This window comes from Amblyomma mixtum, chromosome 8 (genome assembly GCF_055824585.1).
Source record: "Amblyomma mixtum isolate Tamu chromosome 8, ASM5582458v1, whole genome shotgun sequence".
In the NCBI taxonomy this organism is placed as follows: domain Eukaryota; kingdom Metazoa; phylum Arthropoda; class Arachnida; order Ixodida; family Ixodidae; genus Amblyomma; species Amblyomma mixtum.
Window position 1 is genome coordinate 93,346,476 of NC_143019.1, and position 19,975 is coordinate 93,366,450.

Sequence of the window (19,975 nt, forward strand, 5' to 3'; positions counted from 1 at the left end):
TTCCCACCTTCCCACCGGGTTTTCGGCACCCTGAAAAGGTGTGCAACCTGGCAACCTGCCCGCCGGAGGAAGCAAACTGCTTACTGTGGCAGGTCGGAGTTAAATTAATGATTTACCGCGAGAGTTTGCTCGCTAAGAGGGACCTGGGTTTCACAAGCCCCACCGATGGCAGCACCCGCCATCGCAGGGCAGTGGCGCATCACTAAACCACTGCGACAGGAGTGATATGAGGCCTTATCGTGGTCTGTGTATCTAAAATAAAGAATAACCAATTCCACATATATGGGCATTAACCCATTATAGCTATCCGAACAACGTTCATCCGTGAACAATAGGTCCAAACACCGGTATCGAAGTGAAAACCGAAGTGTTACTGCACTTTGTTCGAATTCAGCCTAACTACCCCAATAATTTTCTTCCTCCACTGGCACAGAAGCGGTGCAATGACCTTACACGTACAGGGTTGATGAAAAGTTGCAGGGTCACAGGGTCTGCTTTTCAGTGGTATATCCTGCCAGTTATTATAGCAATAAAGCTATCAACGTTCTCAAAGGTAAGACAGATATTTATCCTATCTCTTGTAGAGAGTTTGGGCTTTGGGGTGCCGTAACTGCCCGACTATAGCGCTCAAAAGCAGACCTTGCGGCCTGGGAAATTTTGAGCGACCCTGCACGTGTTCTTTCGTACAGAGAACTAGCCAAAACATTACTCCTTCTCACTCCGTTCATTTGACACCCACCGCTGCTGTAGCTACCCTATGTACGCAAATCTTATTGCCACTGGCATGCAAGGGGAGAAGATATCATAGCGGCTTTGCCGCTAGCAAGAGGTCTTGCGGCAAAGTCAGCACCTTCGCGTTGCTATTACCCAACACACTCAATGAACGGAGCCAGCGTCATTCGTTGGCCTCTTCAGGGATTCCTGGCTCGTTCACCCCCTATCCTGTTTAAAAGCTATACGCACAGATCATCTCCTGTGGAATTACCAATATCTGAGCCAGAAAATTTACCGTGTTTATTGTAGTGCGATTCCTCATTTATCCCGGGTTGAGATTGGGGGATCTGGAGTCCCCAGAATAAGACGTCCCTTACCAAAAAAGGTTGACAGTCTATAAAGTTTGTATAGACTTCTGTCTATAAAGTGTATAGACTCTCTATAGACAAAAGTCTATAGGCAATACAAATGTCATAGACAGTCCATAGACAATCTATAGTACTGTGCGATGTCAGTGCACGTTAAAGAACCCCGGGTGGTCGAAATTTCCGGAGCCCTCCACTACGGCGTCTCTCATAGCCTTAGTCGCTTTGGGACGTTAAACCCCATAAACCAAACCAAACCAATCTATAGATTTATGGCCATAAACTTTTAGTAGACTTTTGTCTATAGACTGTCCATATACACTATGAATAGACAAAAAGGAATATCTATAGGAAGTCAATAGAGTCAACATGTCTAGCAAAGAAAAAAAAATTCGGCGGCGCAAGAATTCCCAGGGATCAAAGAAGCTGATGATGGTCACATATTGCATAAACATAGAAAGGCGGAGAGTTGGGCTTCTGGGTTTAAGATCCAAGCAAAAACAGCGCTCACACAGGACGAAGCAAGAACACAACACAGGCGTAGCGCCTCTATTGTGTTCTGTATTGTGCTCTTGCGTCGTCCTGTTCCAGCGCTGTTTGTACCACGGTTGTACAAACACAACCGAGGACATTCGAGATTGGCCGCTTTGATCACCACGAAGTCCCAGGTCTCGTAAAAATCGCTGTGCAGCGGCCGAGATATTACACAAAGAATGCAGTGGCGTCCAGTACGCATTGCTAAAAGATGTTGCCCTAGCCGACGATCATCCATATAGCAGATGGGCATGAGCTGGCAACAATAGACAGAGCTAAATAGATTAATCGATGTGGCATGTTGTCACTGAATGCGAGGGCATCCCTCACATACAAAGGGTGATAAGGCAGTGTGCCAGACGCCGAAAGGAAATTGCGCAGAACGCCTTGGCAAGAAACCGTCAATATCTCGATTCATTGATTTAGCGCATCAATAACTTTGTGCGATGTAGAATACACGGTTGAGGCAAAAACGCTACAAAGCCAGCTTGATCCGTCTTAGAAATCTTCAAGGCACATCTGAACACTTAAGAGGAAATAAATACCCTCACGTTCTTTGCGCTTCTTTATCTGACTATAAAGGTAAGCCCCAATTACATATCTGCTAATACGCAAGGGCTGTCCGTTCTCTAAGGCCTAAAGGCTTCGAATTCATTCATGGCCAAGTTAATGGAACGCTAAGGCACACCGCTCCCAAATTACGTCTCTTATTTTTGAGTCTGGATTTGTAGCAAAACTGAAACCTGAAGAATCATATAAAATCACGATTGTATGTTATCCAAAGAGCTCCGAGCGCCATTTTTTCGCAACGCGATTTAGCGGCGGGCGCCTAAAAGCCCTTTCAAAGGTGGAAAATACAAAAGAAAGAACCGGATGTCGATATTGTGGTCGAATAATAAGGGAAAGAAAATGAAGGTCAACTTTATATTTTTTCCACTGCACTACTTTTTGAAGCAGGTGCTTTCAGGTATATAAAAAAATAAAAGTAAATTGATATGGCTGTTAAAACAAAGAAACGTTTTCATCGCATGCAAGTAATTGGCGGCAGCCAGACTTCGAGCACTGCCGCATCAAAAACTTGCACCTCATTTGGACTTTCATTTCCGGTGAGGGTCGCAAGCCAACAACAAAACAAATGAACTGCAATTTCAGCAAATTCTGCCGTCTGTGCTACATGACAACTGGGTGAATGAAAAAACAAAAGAAACACTCGCAGATCAAGCTAGCAGTCCTAACTTCATAAAAAGATCACCACGAGCGCACGGAGCACATCTGTTTGAGGCTCTGCGTAAGGAAAAGTAAGTTCTCGGTGTGAACGAATTCTGCCATCCAGAAAATGCTCTTGTTTTCCTGCAGCCTAAATGTCCTATAGCGCAGTCTTACTACTAGTGTGCCTGTTTATTGAGCGTACTAATTAAGTTTGATGTCTTGTGTTTGCACCCAATTAGTACATTACTTCTGCATGCAGCTTAAAATGCATAAGCCATGATTACCTGTTTTAAAGGTTGCTCTTAACTGCTGTGTGACGCACCTTCAAAGCGCTTCACTCTAGTGGTTTCTCTTACCGTCCAGGTACTTAATTTCTCATTGGGAGACTAATTTCTCCTGATATGTATTATTCCTGACTGAATAAGCACCGTAAATTTGCCACCAAACAGCCAGTCTGGTTATTGTTTCAGAAGTAGGGGACTAAACCATATAATGTGTTTCCAAATATCTTATCCGATGCGTGCTTCTTTATTACTTTCATAGCGCTCTCGTAATGGACTCGTCTCAGCATTTCAACCTACTAGTCGTTCTGGTAGTGATAGTTGCTTCGATGGTAGTGGTTCCCCCTGTCGACGCACAAGACTGCCGGCAAAGTTCCCAGGACTGCGATGCGACGAAGGTAAGAAAACTACAATTTCACACCGCTGGCTATCTAGGCATAATTTCCTGGTTTGACGCATCGCCCTGGTCTCGTCCACACGCCCTCCTGCCTTTCCTCCTTTTTTTCGAATGGGGACATTCGTTACGGCGAAGTCGCGTAAAAGGCTACGAATAAAATTGCCTCTGGCTGTATCACTCGCAAGAGCAGGCTCAAACCAATAATAATCATAAATGAATCCACCGAAGATAGGTCTCGGGAGAATTTTTAACCCGATAGTCAAGTAATAATCGGCGACGAGAAAAGCTCTGCCAGTGATCAGGCCCAAGTAAACACCCCTGATAGACTCCTGTGAATGTGTGCGTTGATATAGAATGCAAAGAAAAGGAATTCATATCAGGCCCAAGTAAACACCCCTGATAGACTCCTGTGAATGTGTGCGTTGATACAGAATGCAAAGAAAAGGAATTCATATGTCGCTACTGTGTCATGGAAGCTTACCGGCGCCGACCATCGAGACAACAAGCCCTTTAGGGGCCACTATCCGGGTTCTCCTTCCCAAGCCAGGTTCCCTTACCCTAACCAGCCCGCGGTATCTCCGAATCCATGTTTTGTCTTGCCATAGAGGACACTTAGGGTACTACTCTAAAGTACTCTGGGCACTGATGGGAATTCTTTCAAGGTGTTCAGTCTCACCATGGCTATTTTAAACAGGCCACCAAAATCTGGCGGTGTCATCGCGCTACGCGAGGGGTACCTCTGCGCTTACTTCAATGTGCTCGAATAAAAGGCAGATCCCCCTTCAAAATGTTCAGTCCTAACCTGGCCTGTTCTGGCAGCGCCCCCAGATCTGTAGGGGGCGCTTTAATTTATGTTCTTACCACTCACTTGTGCACTCAGCGAAGCGTTATTGCTTCTATGTGATGAAAACGCACTTTTAGAGAGCAAGGATGTTGCTGAGCTAGCTGACCGGGTTCTGTCATTATGGAATGTTTCGCACTAGTTGACGACGGACATAGACGAGAATGAAAAACAACTGCGCAGTTATGTGTCCTTGTCGTCGTTGTCCGTCGTCTGCAAGCGCTCTGCACATTCCGCAATGACAGACTCCCAATCAGCTAGATTAGCAACATTCCCTGCTCAGTTCAAAGTGCGTTTTTACATAGACATATTGAAATTCACATGCGAAGAAGCCGCCGTCCTAAAACGCATAAAAAATAACTTCCGCATGGAGTCAGTGGTGATATCAAAGTCATATAAACGGCAGCAAGCAATAAACAAGTTCAATTAAAACAACAAGTAAAAACATTAATCATAGTATGTGATTATTAAAAATTAGAGAATTTAATTTAGGAATACATAGTTTTTTTGTTTGCATTAGTGGTACTTTTAAAAACTGTGTAAAATGAGGTGCTTATATAGTTGGAACTAATAAAAACGGATCTAATAAATTAGCCTAAACACCAAATTATTTCGTATTATTCTTTTGTTTTAGTTCGAAGTTTTATTCTTGAACGGTACTCGTTTTAACGTACCAAAAACGAGTAACGGTAGCTGAACGAAATCTGTTCTGGAATAGGCATTTTATTTTCAGTTAAACATAGTATAAGGCCACACTAAAATTACAAGGTACTCAACGTTTTTCAGGCAATTTTAAGAGAATATCGGCGATGTTTCTTTCATAAAATCCGATTCAAAGCTTGCAATTATTCTCTATTCTTTAATTTCAGCATATTTGAACACCCAACTAAACAACAAGCTTACCTGCAAGAATTGGGTCTTTACGGTAATAGAAAGGATTGATGAAGAAGAGTTTTCTGGCGGGCTAGTTGGTGCTTTTCGTTCATGATTAAACTTCTTCGCGCCGTTTAATCATGATCGATGAAGACAAAGGAAAATTTCACCCTCAGGTTCCAACTCATGCTTTTCCCATAGCCGTCCTGAAAAAAAAAACACTTTTCTTGGAAAGCCTAACATTTTGAACCATGTTTTCGATTTTTTATGAAGAAATCCAGAAGTCAAAAACACTTTTCGCGGCGCTTCTGGTTGCGTGCAATTAGCGAAAAAAATCAGCCACCAGAAATTTTTTTTTCATTCTGTGAGGGTCCAAACTTGCGATTTCGTGAAGTCACAAATCCGATGTTTTTTGCCTCTTCTGGTAAAAAACTTTTTGCCATAAAAAGCTACGGCGTTTCTTAAGATACATTCCTTTGTGTGTACTCATTTGCATGTCCCATATAAAAAATTTATTATTAACAAAAGTGGTCATATGACCTTGAAAACCAACTTTATCTGCACACACACATATATACCGAGCTTCCCATATAAAGATAACCCTGGTTTCGAAAGATCGAATTGCCCCGTGAAACAATGTGAGGGCTGTCGAGGGTCGCGTCGCCTAGTCTGTGGTATGTTTTCGTTCACATGATTTAATTATGAAATGAAAATGATATTTGATGAAATGAGAGTTAAAGAATCTTTTCTTTTCACTCATGAGCTGACACCGCAATACAAACTACACCAATAATGTAACCTTGGATGTTTGCAGGCGCGTAAGATAATTCAAAATTTGAGTTAAATTTAACCCCTAGAGCCACAAAGGGTAAAGAATTGCGAAGTGCGCGGGACAATAATCGACATTACGAGAACAGAGCACCTTAGGAGCCGACTAGGTCGTCGCAGATTGTCATCAAGTGTTGGCATGTTTTAAAAAAATTAAAACAGTGGTTTTTTTCCGCCAGTGTAAACTTACGGCTTTCACCCATATTTTTTTGTGCTTCTCGAATAAAATCATACCATAATTCGCGTTCACTTTTGCAAGAAGCGGTATGGGAGGCTATAACGTTGAAATAAAATGTTCGCTTTTCGTATTTCCTCAGACTGGAGTAGTAACGATGCCCGATCCGGAGTAATTTATACGCTACCACAGCTCAAAGCATTACCACGCACTCACAGCTGCATGTGTCTTTAAAAACAGCGATTTATTTTCGCGCAGTACTACAGTCAGATGCAACTCAAGAACTAAGCCTCTTTTAGCCGTCAAAGGCCCCCCTTCCGGCGAACGGTGTCGGCCGAATCTCATCAACGTACCTGCATGGTAATGCAAGGCGGGTACTAACCCCGGCCATGGAGGGAGGGGACTGTCATCTGGTGTTAACTCAAGCAGCCCTGAACGGAGGCGGACGAAATTCATAACAGCGAATAGGGCAGCGGTCATGTGGTGGTCCCAGAAGATCAGAACCCTCACTGCTTTCGGCCGCGCTGATTTAAATCCATCCTCAAACTTTAAGAGATAAAAACAACCGCAAAAACAAACCGTAAAAACAATCGCTTTGCGACGCCCCTAACCTGGTTCTGCACTTCCAAGTGCTAGGCTGGTAAAGTACATGGGACGAATGATAAAGTTGGAGAACTCGAAAGAAGAAGTCCCAGCTGTGCCTCCAACTGCACCTTTATGTAGCCGCAGTGCCGCACACGAATGTGAGAGGGCTGCCTTGAAGGTCTAACGCTTCGGTAAGGCCGAAGGGGGGCAATGTTTTGTCATGTCAAGAAGTAGGGACACTGAACAGGTTTCTTGACCCAAAAGGGACACGAGGCTGAACAAGGCGTTTCTTAACCCCAAAACCGGACATATGGTCTGAACGCCTATTTAAATAATCGTAATTTGTGCCTTGCGACTGCCCCAAACTTATTTAGAACAAGAAAACAGTCATTTTTCTTAATTTTTTGCTCGACAACTAGATTTAACGCCTCTTTTTATTTGTACATACTGCAGCTCTTACAGGGGCTATCGCAGGAGTGGGCATACAGTATTATACAAAACATCGTAGATACAGTCAACATTATAAAAAAATCAAAATAGTGCATCGCACATACCAAATTTAGTTCAGAATATTCCCAGAGGACGGAAAAAATTATAGCATATATTTAGGCTTCTGATGCGTTTCGTTCCGAAAGTTTCTTTTATAGGGGTTTAACGTACCAAAGTGACTCAGGCTGTGAGGGACGCCGCAGTGAAGGGCTGCGGAAATTTCGTCCACCTGGGGTTCTTTAACGTGCACTGACATCGCACAGTACATATGGGCCTCTAGAATTTCGCCTTCATCAAAATTCGACCTCCGCGGTCGACATCGAACCCGCTTCTTTTGGGTCAGCAGCCAAGTGCCATAACCATGCACTGAGCCGCCGCGGCGACTCGTTTCGGAAGTAATGGCACCATTGAAACAAAGAAACTTGTCTTCGGATATTTAAAGTAAAAATAACTTTTTTGAGAAGTGTACCCCTATGCGAACATTTGTTGACAGTTTTATTATTGCGAAAACATTATATACCTTATGCCAAAGAAAGTCCTTGACCGGAAGTTGTCGGCAAAATGTGTCCATATGAAGGGGTACCTCTCACGTGACCTCATTCGAAAAAAAAAAATTCCGCCATTTGGGTTCCAACGCACGCCCTCATCTTCCCAGGCCGGCACGCAACACATGTGCCGCGAACAGTTTTTTTTTTTATTGCATGGAAGTACAACCACCCAGTTCTAGCGTGTTAGAAGGGTTTGAAGGGCACGAAGTGATCGCGTTGTGGTGTGTAGGACGGTAAAGTGTGTTGAGGATGTGTGCTGAAACTCCCCTCATTTGGCAATCTGTTTAGGCAAACTGTAGTTTTAAAACACTTTTGGGACAGCCCTTACAAAACTGAAACAATAAAACCCAAGCCACTAAGCCACATACCGAGGTATGTAGTGCCAAGAGTGCGCACTCATTTTGGGGAAGCAATGAGGCGCTATTACATTCATTTTATCTTTAATGAGTTGCCAGATTATGTATCCTCCTTGACATCTCGCACAGAGCTAAGAAACGTTATATATTCTTTTTTGTGTGCGTTTCGTTCGCAATTTTATGTATTGTGTACTTGGATTACCGCTGCTGCCGGGCGACACCCTACAAGCCCTCTTGTGGCTATGGTGTGCCTGTACGAGATTGTAAATATTTTGTGAATAAAGTTGATTATTATTATTATTATTATTTACACAACGATGACTTGCAAAAAGTGGCTGACGTCATTCAAGAGTCATGTGATAGGTGCCATATGACAACAATGACGTAAAAAGTTCCCTACGTCATCCAATTAAGGGCAACGTGATAAGTGTCACGTGACAACTATGAGGCAAAAAAAAGTTGCTGAAGTTCAAACGGAAATGCTTTGACATTTCTCTAATGCAGCCGACTGCTGTGCTTACGAAGTTTTTTTTCCGAGGAACCACTTCCACAGCCCTCATTCAAGTCATATTTGCGTTTCTTTACCAGTCGTTTAGCCTGCACGGCTTGTTCTGTAACTCGGTTTGCTGTTCGGTCAGCGAAGTAAACTCGAAGCTAGACAGCTTCTCTCAGCCGGCTGGGAATGTTAAGGTCTCACGTTAGCCAATAAGCCTGTAGAACCTTGGCTGTGGATATGTCACCGTCGTTGAATTTTAGGACAGCACCTATTGCTTGCACCCTTGGTATCTCCAAGAATGGAGAGACATTTTTGTACCTTTCTTTCAAGCGATGCTACATGAGGTCTTAGAGGTTGACATGAAGTACAAAAGTTTCAAAATTATTTCCAGACACATTCTTGCTTCAATTTAACTAAAGAACCTTCAGTTTAGGTCGTGGAATTTGTTTCGTTCTTTTTTCAAAGCCATTCTTCAAAGGGAAATCTACTGCGCAGGAAGAAATGTCATTCTGGAAAAGATACAAAACATAGCCCAGCTTCAGAAATGCAACAGAAAAATTCGATTTTATTTCCAGATTTTTTGGTATCCGGTCGTTAGTTATACTAGTTCAGCTAACGCACCGTAATGGTTTGTAGGCTGGAAGTTGAGGTTCAATGGAAGCGAAGGAGGTGTACAATATTCGAGGTAAACAGTACAGTTATTCTTTATTTCAGTTTCTTGACAACCTTTCTCAAAATCTCTCCTCATCGTATTTCTGCTTCAGTAGGCTTCATTTGAGCGAAGACCTGCAGAAATTTTTCCCCGCTACTAACCACCTAATTTCGCTTTCGAAGAGGTAGCATTTATTGGCCAAAAGAAAAGTTCCAGAAAAGCTTTTGCTGAATCGGCACTGAAGCATACAACTGCCGCTTGATATTTAAGGAGCAATTTCCATGCTAACGGGTTCTAATTTCTGCAGTGTAGCGCTAGTTATCTGGATCAGAGTTCCGTCAAAGGGAGGATGAATTTTAACGAGACCATGGTGGTGTGACACTCATCTCTGCCTGGTGTTCAACACAATTGTGCGTGCACGACCCTTCTAAATTGTAGCGATGAAAGCAGAATCTCCATGGCAATAATGCCATAGAATTGCTTTCTTTGTGTCCGGAGGCTATCAGAATAATTGTTAACGAGTTGTAGGTGAAGGTCGCTTGTTCTTCTCTTATAAAACTTAACTGTTGTAGCAAGTGATAATGGATATACTATATTCTAGAATTGAGTCTGCGATTCAATATTTGATATTTGATTCGATATTCAAAGCCAAGTACAATTGGTATTCAATTCCAGTCGAAAAAAATTCGTTAATTCCTACTTTTAAGCGTGCTGAAGTGCGACTGCAAAGATATTGTGGACGCAATTTATTTTTAACATTTTTTTCTAGCGACGGGCTCACTGACACTTTTTTATGTATATGAGGAAAAAGCCTCGTAAACTCGGTATTCTTTGGGGATATTTTTTTTTTCATCCTCGCTGCAAAAGTTACACTTGCGGAAATATTTTCGAGGGATTTAAAGGTTACGAGGGCAGAAGATAAGGTACCAGAACGCTTAAATTTAAACACTCTGCAAAACTTATGCGCTGCCTGTGGTTGCCTTTAGCAGTAAATGTGCATACCTTCACAGGTGCTGTCAAATTTCCCCGTGTTCAATGTGTATGTCACATCCGACCCGGAGCCCACGAAGTACTGTGAGAGGTACGACAGAACCTCCATCTCGGATGACGGGACCACGGCGGAGTACGACCTCGTTTACAGGGATGCCAACGGAGACGATACGCCGTGAGTTTCCGTGACAAAAAATGAAATAAAATAGAGTCATTTTTACGCATAACATTTCAAAGTCAAATCATACTGATTACATATGCTGTAAAGCACTACGAAAGATAGGTTATCTACGGCTAACCATTTCGCTGAAGCACAAAAAGATAGCAATGCACAAATCTATTATAAGCCCTGTTTTTTATTATGGATCTGTAGTTTGGAAACCATTATAAGCTTTTACAGATTAACAAGTGAGAAGCAATCTATAAACTGTCTGCGGGCTTTATGTATCATCATGATGATCGCGACTCTTTACCCTCTTCTATACTTTCTTCCTTGAACCTAACCCCATTCTCCACGTAGCCGCACCGAATACTTGAAATTCTCGCATTGCATCGTCTATTCATCGGTTAGGCTCTCAAATAACAATTATGTTTCCTCCGAGCCAGAATCATCAACTCTAAGACATTAGGGCTTAAAGGGAAGCTGAAGAGATTTTCGAATTCATTAAGATGCTCACGTATGGATGTGGGAACCTTAAAAATCATGCGGGTGAAATTTTTTTCCAGATTAATCACTTAGGAGCGACGTAATCGCCGTTTAAAATTGCGCGGTAGCTCAGCCCCTCGCTGTCCGCCGAGCGCTGCTGATGACACTGGCGATGCGAGCCCAAACCGGAAACCGTGGGGTGGTGACGTAAACATTGGTGTTCCGTCGCCTCGCAGCCTCCGCGACCGTGCTTGTTTCTGCGTGCGTGCCATCGTAAGCTGCTTCGATCTGCCGTGTGTTCCTGTATTTGTGCGTTTTTATGTTTGTGGTGACGTACAGAAACGTGTGCAGCATCGAGTGAAGCGGTGGACCACCATGCCGGCGTTCTGCGCAGCCTTCGGCTGCACTAACACCAGCGGCTGCGACGATGTGGTCTTTCATTATTTGCCGCAAAATAAGGAGCTTTCCGCGAGGTGGGACGCTGCTGTGAAGCGAAGGGATTTCAAGCCCTCAAAGACTACAGTGCTATGCTCTGACCACTTTCGTGATGCAGACTATAGCCAGAGCCTGTCGATAAGCCTGTCAACAAAGTCAGCTCGACTGAAACCCGGCGCAATACCGCCTGTCTTCGCGCACAGGAGCTAGTCACCGCCACCGAGGCGCTGACCGAGGCCAGCTTTCGCGAAAAGGAGGAAGCTCGAGGTAAGAATTTGTGTATTAACACTATGAGAATTTGACTGCGCGAACCGGTGTTCTGTGTAGTGTATGGCGCGTAATTTCGTGGATGCAAGACTTTCGGTAGTAATGAGATGAACGGCGCTTGAATGAGAACGTCAGGACGGCAGCAAACTGCAGCTTACAAAATAAGTGCTTTGCAGTTAAGCTTGCAGGAATGCATCATGCATCTCGTACAGCATTACTCATATCAGACCTCGGCCCTAAATTTTTTGACTGTATAAAAATCTTAAACTGCTACTAATACTGCAAGAGGTGGAGCGACGCGAAGTGCGCCTCACAACCGGAGACTGCGCGCCGCGCGTGAGCAGAGAACTTCGTTCGGTAAGCGAGCTCGTGGAAAGACGTTATATGCAGCCTCTTTAATCAATTATGTTGGAGCTCAGATATTCTAGGATTCATGCGTAGCCCTTAGTGGCGAGAACATAGGGAGTAAGTAGTACGCGGCACATTTTTCTTCGGGCTCGGAGCGCCGAGAAAACTCTTTGCAGATGTTTCTGGTATACGGGCGCGCGGCGTTTCGTTTTCAGTTTGGTTTCGCCTGGGGCCTCGCTGATAGCCGCCTCGTCAGCGCCCAATGTGCGCAGTCATGGCGCTTGCAGTCTGGCCCCAAAACGTACACTTTTTTTTTTTTTGAGCGATCTACGTCGGACGCGCCCGCTGGCGCTGTGTTAGCGCGTGAAGTTGCCTGTCAGGGTGTAAGTTTTTAAAGAGATTTTTTTTGCTTGGCTACAGTATTTGCAGGAGGTGCTCCAGATCTGCAAATACAACAGAATATGAAAATAAAAATTTAATTAAGATATGCAGTTTAGTGAGCTAATGAAAACCTTCTGCCTATTACTGGTGTATGCCATATCCCTCAATATAGCCCCAGGGATAAAATTAATACAAGGTTAGTTAGCCATTTTTTAAAATAAATTTTGGACCTTCTAAAGAAACACTTGGTATATAATAAATGATCTCACTTTCCACAGAGCTCGCCAATCAACAAAATAGTTTGCGAAATAAACCAGAAGATTTTACTCATACTGAAGGACACTTTTGTTCTGTTTGCAACAATAACATCATATGGCTTATGCCTTTCAGGTCCTTACCGAACTGCTGCAAGATCAAGACTGCACACCAGACGATAGTGCAAATCAAGACTGCATGGAAAGTGACATCACACCTGGAGGCTGCGCACCAGACAGTCAAGAATGCACACCAAACAGCAGTACAAATCAGGAATGTGCAACAAGTCGAATGCCACTGGCCGATGGTGCTGAGGACCCTGCATCGAACTTTTCTAAAAGTGACGACAAGGCTGACAAGTCTGTTCAAGTTCTAATGCAGCCAATACCAGTAAAGTGTTCTGCCAGGAATACATTTATGATAACACATTTAGTCGTAAAAAATTGCCGAGTGAAGCATGGCTTCATACATTAATAATAATAGTATATAATTGTACGCCACGTGTGCTACAGCCAGCCTTGCGACTCGGCCTGCTCGGTTGCAGCACGAGGCCATCGAATTAGTGAAAAAAATCACTGGTCGCTCTATCTGAGAACAGCACGATAAAGGCGGGCGCAAACGGATGGAGATATTCCTACAAGGGCTTGCAGTATGAAGCAACTCGCCTAAACAAGGATTTCAATTTACTGCCAGGTCCCATCTTGGCACGCAGAACGGGAGGCACACGTTTGTCACCTCGACAAGTTCTGCCGCAAAGCGCCGCGAACTTCTGTTTTACGCGTGCGTTATGAACCGAGCCGGCACGCGGCGACCATGAAGCGATGCCAGCATAAAATTTGGGTGCAAAAAGAGCCTGATAACTTCTTGCGCATGACAGTGGTCTGTGAGGATTACAAGCAGATTTGTGGCAGCACCGACAAGCGGCAAGACAACAATGCCGACGATCGCATCCCGCTTACATTGCGTTAGGAAAATTTTGTGGAGCAGTGCTATACTACATTTGCTCGCTTCAAAATTAATTTATTGTATCTCTGAATGAAGTTTGGCTAGAAAAGTGTGCTTACTAAAAGACATTTCCAACACGTGGAGATGCTAACACTTCGCTTTCGTTCAAGCCAAAAGCACCGCTTGCGCCAGCATCGTTGCTTTCTTGGAGCGGTTTGCTCTTTGCGATTGGTTCGTACATGTAGGGGATGACGCCAAGATCCTCCTGGTAATCTTCGATGTGTTCCATCGTGATATAAGCATCAAACCAACAGCCCGAACCACCGCGCGCCGCGCTTCTTGTACTACATCGGCGGCGACCGAGCCGGGCTCACCGAGCCAACGCCAGTGTTCACGTCACGAGGCGCCCAACCAATCACAGGCGGCAACGAGGCGCGCGAGCTGGCCCGAGGCTGCTGCTGCACTTTTCGCCAAAATAAAATAGGTTTGCGCTTTCCTTTGCCTAATTTGGATGAGAAATTGGAATTCCGAGGGTGGAAAACTGTAAAGTGCATCTCTTCACTCAATTTTTTTGGGAAACCTTTCAGCATCCCTTTAACATTTATGCCCTACTACGCACGCACAAACGTGTTCAAATTCAGTTATCTCTTCCCCGCTTGATTGTAGTCTGGAATTTCTTACCTGGGTCCAATCGCTCATTTCATCCCCGAAGTTTCGCATCTGCCACTCAAGATGCATAATCCTACATATCCGTGCCTGACTGATAAATTTACGCTTTCTTTATTTTTCTATTTTCTCTAGACTTTGTATTTTTGTTTGCAAAGGTGTTCATTAGTGTTACTCGCTCTATGCCCTACTCCGATATATTTGTTGTTCTGTTTCTGTAATCCACTCCTGCCATAGCGCACACTGTTATACCCATTTCGTAAATAAATAAAGTCAGGTAGGTCGCGACAGTACGACAGTTTTCTATATTACACAGGTCACCAGCACGCACGTGGTTAGTTAATACTGTAGGCCTAACGAAATGGCTCCTAGAGGAAACTAAATTTCATATATTGAAGAATGTGAAGGATAATAACGGTGCCCAAAGACTGGCCTCTTCGCTTTCACAGCCAGCTGCTTTGAGGTGGGCAACTAGCGTATTTATTTGAATAGGAAGTGCTCAAAAAATTCCGCTTACAAGTCGTCTAGAGTCAGGATAAGAACTTTGAGCTCATGCTAAATTTCGAAAGTGGCTTTTGTCTAATGATAGAAGTGGGCGCTACAGGAGCCCGAGGCAAATTGTTTGGTTTGGTTGGTTTGGTTTGGTTTGGTTTATGGGGTTTAACGTCCCAAAGCGACTAAGGCTATGAGAGACGCCGTAGTGGAGGGCTCCGGAAATTTCTTATTCAAATTGTTTATTCGGCGAGAACTTACAAGAGCAGGGCACAGACAGTCGCGTGGAAAAGAGGCGCAGCGCGTCACAAGCGAGAGGCGCACGTTATCCCTCACGGTACACAAAATGGCCATATCGGCACGTTATCACATTTTGTCTTCAGAAGGTGCAAACATGCTGGCTACTGCTGGGATCGCCTTTGATGTGATGGTACGAAAACAGTGGAACCAAGAAACATTCTGAATGGGACTTTCTCTTGCTCGGGGCAAGCACCCCCTCCTGTTTATTTCACTTTACACTGTGCTTTGTGTTGAGCCCCCCCTCCCCTCCCCGCCTCACCCCCCCCTCCCCCCTACAACATTTACACTGCAGCTTGATGGCGGGTTGGTAATGAAGCGCTATGATTACATATAGGGATGAGAAGTCGCCCCTTCGTTTCCCTTACCATCACTGAATCGCCCCGCTCCACCACACACCTACCATCGGGCTTTTTCTTTCCACGTAAATCATTTGCTGATTTCATGTGGGGCGAAAGTGACAAGGAAGTGCGTTTTCATCGTAAGCTGCAATAGTTGCGTCCCGAAAACCTGCGCAAATGTCTTCTCTTCGTTGGCTGCATGATCGCTTAGCATGAGTCAGTTAAGGCCGATTCACACGACGGACCGTTCGCCCGCGGCCCGCGCACTACGTGTGCATACGTCAGCACTTTGAGGGGCGCGCTGTCGGCCGCCATCCATCCATGCATCCAGCGCGCCTCTCAAAGTGCTGACGTATGCACACGTAGTGCGCGGGCCGCGGGCGAACGGTCCGTCGTGTGAATCGGCCTTTAATTGCTACTCCACACGGCTTCCGCAACTGAAGGCGCTGTAGGAGTCGGTTGCATATCTACCTCCAATACCCCGCTTTCGTCGCTCTTTTTCCTCGGCGCTTTCATTAGGTGACTGGCACAAAAACCTCGCTTGAACAAATGCTGATACCGCCCCAATTGCACGCTGAGTGCCTTCCTCCGAAGAAAAATTCTGGCCACGCCACACTCTGTGAACTTCAGATGATGTTCCTACTTTGTGTTTACATGACATGTTTATTCGTTCGAACTGTGGAAATTTTTTTAATGTGAAGTGCTGTCCTGTGAAATAGACTGTATCACACTTTGGGAAAAGATACGCCCCACACCGCAATGGTATCTGAACAACATCGCAACGCTCGCTCTTCGCCACTTCTATGCCAGTGATTTATCGGACACTGCCTTATGAATTGTGCGCAATGACTGGCATTTAAATGTATCTAAACTTACGGGATAAATTGTCGCATAACCCTAGTGTTCATGCCCAAAGCAGTCGCTACTGAAGTTTTGGGCGCAAAAAGATGCACTTTGTCAGCAAGAGCAAAGTAAGCTAAACTAGCATGTCCCTGCTTTTGCTGCCACGGATTTGCATGCATCCAAAAGCGCAATCTTACGCTGTGTCTATTACACAAGTGGTACAGTCACTGCTATGATGTTGGTTAATGAAAACTATTTTCATGCATTTCCAATTTATTTTACAGGATCAATGACACCTCCACTTTTGATGTCGCCAACGATACTGTCATTTATGTCACTTACGGAAGCGGTGAGTGGAACTGCCGCTTTCTTGACAGATGCCGCGCTTAATTTCTTGGGAAGAGCAGGAGCAGGATTTTCGCAACAGGCATGAGATTTATATAAAAAAGGCCATCGACCAAGTTTGGGCTCAGATTCATATAAAGCGAGGCGCTCAGAACAAAATGATTCAAGCCACCAACGACGAAATTTTTTTCTCAGCGGAGCATGGACAGCGGCGGCTTGAAACGTTAAAAAAACTTTAATGCTCACAACCCAGCCACAGATGACAAAAATACATTTGAGCGGTGCGGTGAAATGTGAAATTTGCCCCAGACTGAAGGGCACAGCCCACTGGCCTTTCTAGAAAAAACGCAGACGAGAAGGGTTTCATAGCAATCAATCGACACGTCGACTTCGGGTCCTCGAAACACAGTTACCGCTAGATGGTCGATCGCTCCTCGCCAAGTGCGCGCATCGTCCAGCACCGAGAATTTGGACAGTTCGGGAGGTGGGACACTTATTCTTCAGATTTTGGGATGAAAAAAAAACTGGACAAATAAAATGTGTAGATATTAGTGCATTTCGACTTCATTTCTAGTACTGGCATCTAGCACAGCCATCAAATAAATACCCAAAGGTTCGACCTAGACGCAGTAAAAGCAATTACCGGCGTCTTAAATTCCCCAGCTTCGATTCTCTGTTTTGATTCCTGGGGCTCTATTGTATAAGCTGTCGATTTTTAAATGCTCATTCGGTGTCCTGCCATGGTCACTCAGATATACGGATATCTTTCAAGCTTCGGTGGGAAGCGACCTGGCCATTGGGGGGTTTGCGACCGGGCCTTAGCATTGGTTACATAGCGCAGCAAATGGCAGCCAGCGGCAAGGTCCGGTCGCCTGCTGTTGACCGAGCGCTGCGATGCTCCTCACCCCTGGCTGCACACTGCAGCCAATGGTAGCCAATGATGAGGTCTGGATGCCAATCACCCAATGGTCGGGTTGCTTTCCAAGGACACTTGAAAGCCGGCGCCCTATCTGAGTGACCAGTGACAGAGGGTCAAATGGGCAGTGCAAATATTGCATATGAAATACGGCCCCACGACGCCACAGTAGGCCACACAACGCCATTCGTTATCAGCTTTAACGAAAGGTGTCTGACATTTACGCTTTTCGGAGGAAGCACGATACCAGCTTGCTCCTATACGACGGTAGCTAAAGCATTGATCTAAAAATGCAACTTTCGTAATGAATGTGATTGCTTTTTGTTTTATCAGACAGCAGCACCGTCTACCAGTTCACACTGGACTACGTAAACAAGGACCAATGCTTTGTAGGCCATTGCAACTGCACTGAAACGCGTAAGTGTACATACTGATTCTCTTTCTCTAAGGAAAACTCCATCTGTATTCCTTACAAACAGCACCAACCACAGCAGTACCAGCACAAGGTGGTGTGCCAAGTAAAGTAGTACGTATGACTGTAATTATAACACAAACCACTAGTTAATTGTCGCACCGGGGTAGCAACAACTATTCTTAATGATATTCCTCAAATACTGTGTTAGTGACGGTAACGTTACATCTTCGAAGGTAACGTTATGCTTACGTTAAAAATTAATCGAATACTTTTGCTGTGTCCTATATACTGCAGAGAACAAAATATATGACACTTAACGTTTTCTCAAGAGTACCGGAGGAAAATTTCCGCATTTGGTTTTACACAATAACGAGCAAAGTTTATCATCATAGTTTCCCGCAGGAAATTTATTGACCAACAGCTTTGTGCTCTGCTTTAAACTGTCAGCGAATATATGAAGGTGTGAAGCCTTACTACTCGCGCTCTCCCTTGCTCGTCTAGCACCCACCGGGAGTGGTTTTTTTGCTGCGGGAAAGTAGTGCTACGTATACGCTGGCGGACGACGAAGTGTTTTTGAGAACGACGACGACGCTGGGGTGTAGTTTTGTGATATTTTGTGAGCGGTTCGGCAGTGTCAGTTCTTCGGCCCTTGGTCTCGCTCAACACCTGGCCCTCTTCAATATTCCCGCCCTCACACCATAGCGTCCTACAACACCTTCGCAACCGCATACTTCCTTCTTTTTCTTGGTCAACCTAATCGCCAGGATTCTAACAGGTTTGAAGTGCTTCAGTTGTCTTGGCCTTATACAGAGCAAAAATTAACCCTTTGATGCGTGGTGTTCACGTGTGTGTGCGTGTCTGTGTGTGTGCGTGTTTTCTGACACAGGGCTGAAATCCCGTGAGCGTAAATGTGTGCGCCGTGTGGGACTTAACTTCTTCGGCTATCCAAGTGATTTATGTGAAATGAGCGGCTCAGTATATACAGCCATAAATTTTTAGATTTTGCTCGATAGTGGCACATAATCCGCGTCGGAAGGGGTTAAATTTTCGACAAAACATTCACATGATATCTCAAAATTCACATGAATCTCAAAATTAACTATGCCCTGAGTTAGCAGAAAACTTTCATTTTCTATCTCATTTGGCCTCTCTTGTGCCAGCCAGCACCATTCTGTGCAAACAAGTTTGTTTATTTCGCAAAATCACCTGACACGTCCGGCCCCGGCTGTGTTTCCCGTCTCCAAATAACTGCAGTCTACGTGTCATAACAGAATATAAGGATCGAGGTCCTGGCGTCAAACGACGCCAGGACCTAACGCTCTTGGCGTTAGGTCCTAACGCCAACGCTTTCATAACGCTCTCTTGGAAAACCTATATCGGCATTGAAAGGCCGGGATGTGGTGCACATCGCTCTTGAATTTATCGGAATATTGTTCTCCTTATTCTCGCTCTTTATTGTCCCACATACATGAAACAGTTCGCGCTGGTGTCAGGTTACAGAGCCCTAGTGAAAAATGTGGCTTACGGCGCCGAAGCCCCCCAGCTCTGCCGCCTGTTATTGTGATAAAGAGAAGTGGCAGAAAATGGCACCCAGCCTGGGCGTAGAAAGCCAAATCAATTCGGAAACAAAAGTACGAAGGGTTTCTTATACCTGCAATAAGCGTGTTGTTTTTATTATTCTTTTTTTTTTTCAGAGTACTACCTGTTCGACAGCCCTGACTCGGACATCCTTGAATACCACGAATGCCTCAACAAGCTTAGCAACTACTCTGGAGGCAACATCACTTTCCTGCGTGACCTGCAAAAGTGCCAGAAGATTCCGCCGAAACCATAATGCGAAAGAGCAGGAAATACATTTCTTGATTACGTGGTTTAGCAACTCACGAAAGGAGCGGATTTTCCCCGTCAAAGGACCCCCTTTTCAGCCAATGGCGTCAGTCGATTCTCATGACCATGCTAGCGTGGTTATGTAGGGAGTGCAAGATGAAAGAGGTTAGTCTCTTCCCTGCATTGTCGGGCCACTCCCTGCATTGTAAGGCTAAAAGGGTAA

The 19,975-nt window shown here is 44.7% G+C and overlaps 1 protein-coding gene across 1 annotated transcript; it reads left to right on the forward strand.

Moving 5' to 3' along the window:
• The first annotated feature begins 3,369 nt into the window (after positions 1-3,369).
• Positions 3,370-19,759, forward strand: LOC149333530 (uncharacterized). Its single transcript, XM_089556074.1, has 5 exons — positions 3,370-3,501; positions 10,354-10,508; positions 16,534-16,598; positions 17,844-17,927; positions 19,620-19,759. The coding sequence occupies exons 1-5, from the start codon at positions 3,376-3,378 to the stop codon at positions 19,757-19,759; spliced, it is 570 nt and encodes a 189-aa protein (XP_089412200.1). The 5' UTR covers positions 3,370-3,375.
• Positions 19,760-19,975: the final 216 nt, after the last annotated feature.

Bases quoted from the DNA above. Each gene is read 5' to 3' on its own strand.
- LOC149333530 (XM_089556074.1), top strand. From the start codon at position 3,376: ATGGACTCGTCTCAGCATTTCAACCTACTAGTCGTTCTGGTAGTGATA. The intron at 3,502-10,353 runs GTAAGAAAACTA...ATACCTTCACAG, and splicing joins AGGACTGCGATGCGACGAAG to GTGCTGTCAAATTTCCCCGT. The intron at 17,928-19,619 runs GTAAGTGTACAT...TTTTTTTTTCAG, and splicing joins TTGCAACTGCACTGAAACGC to AGTACTACCTGTTCGACAGC.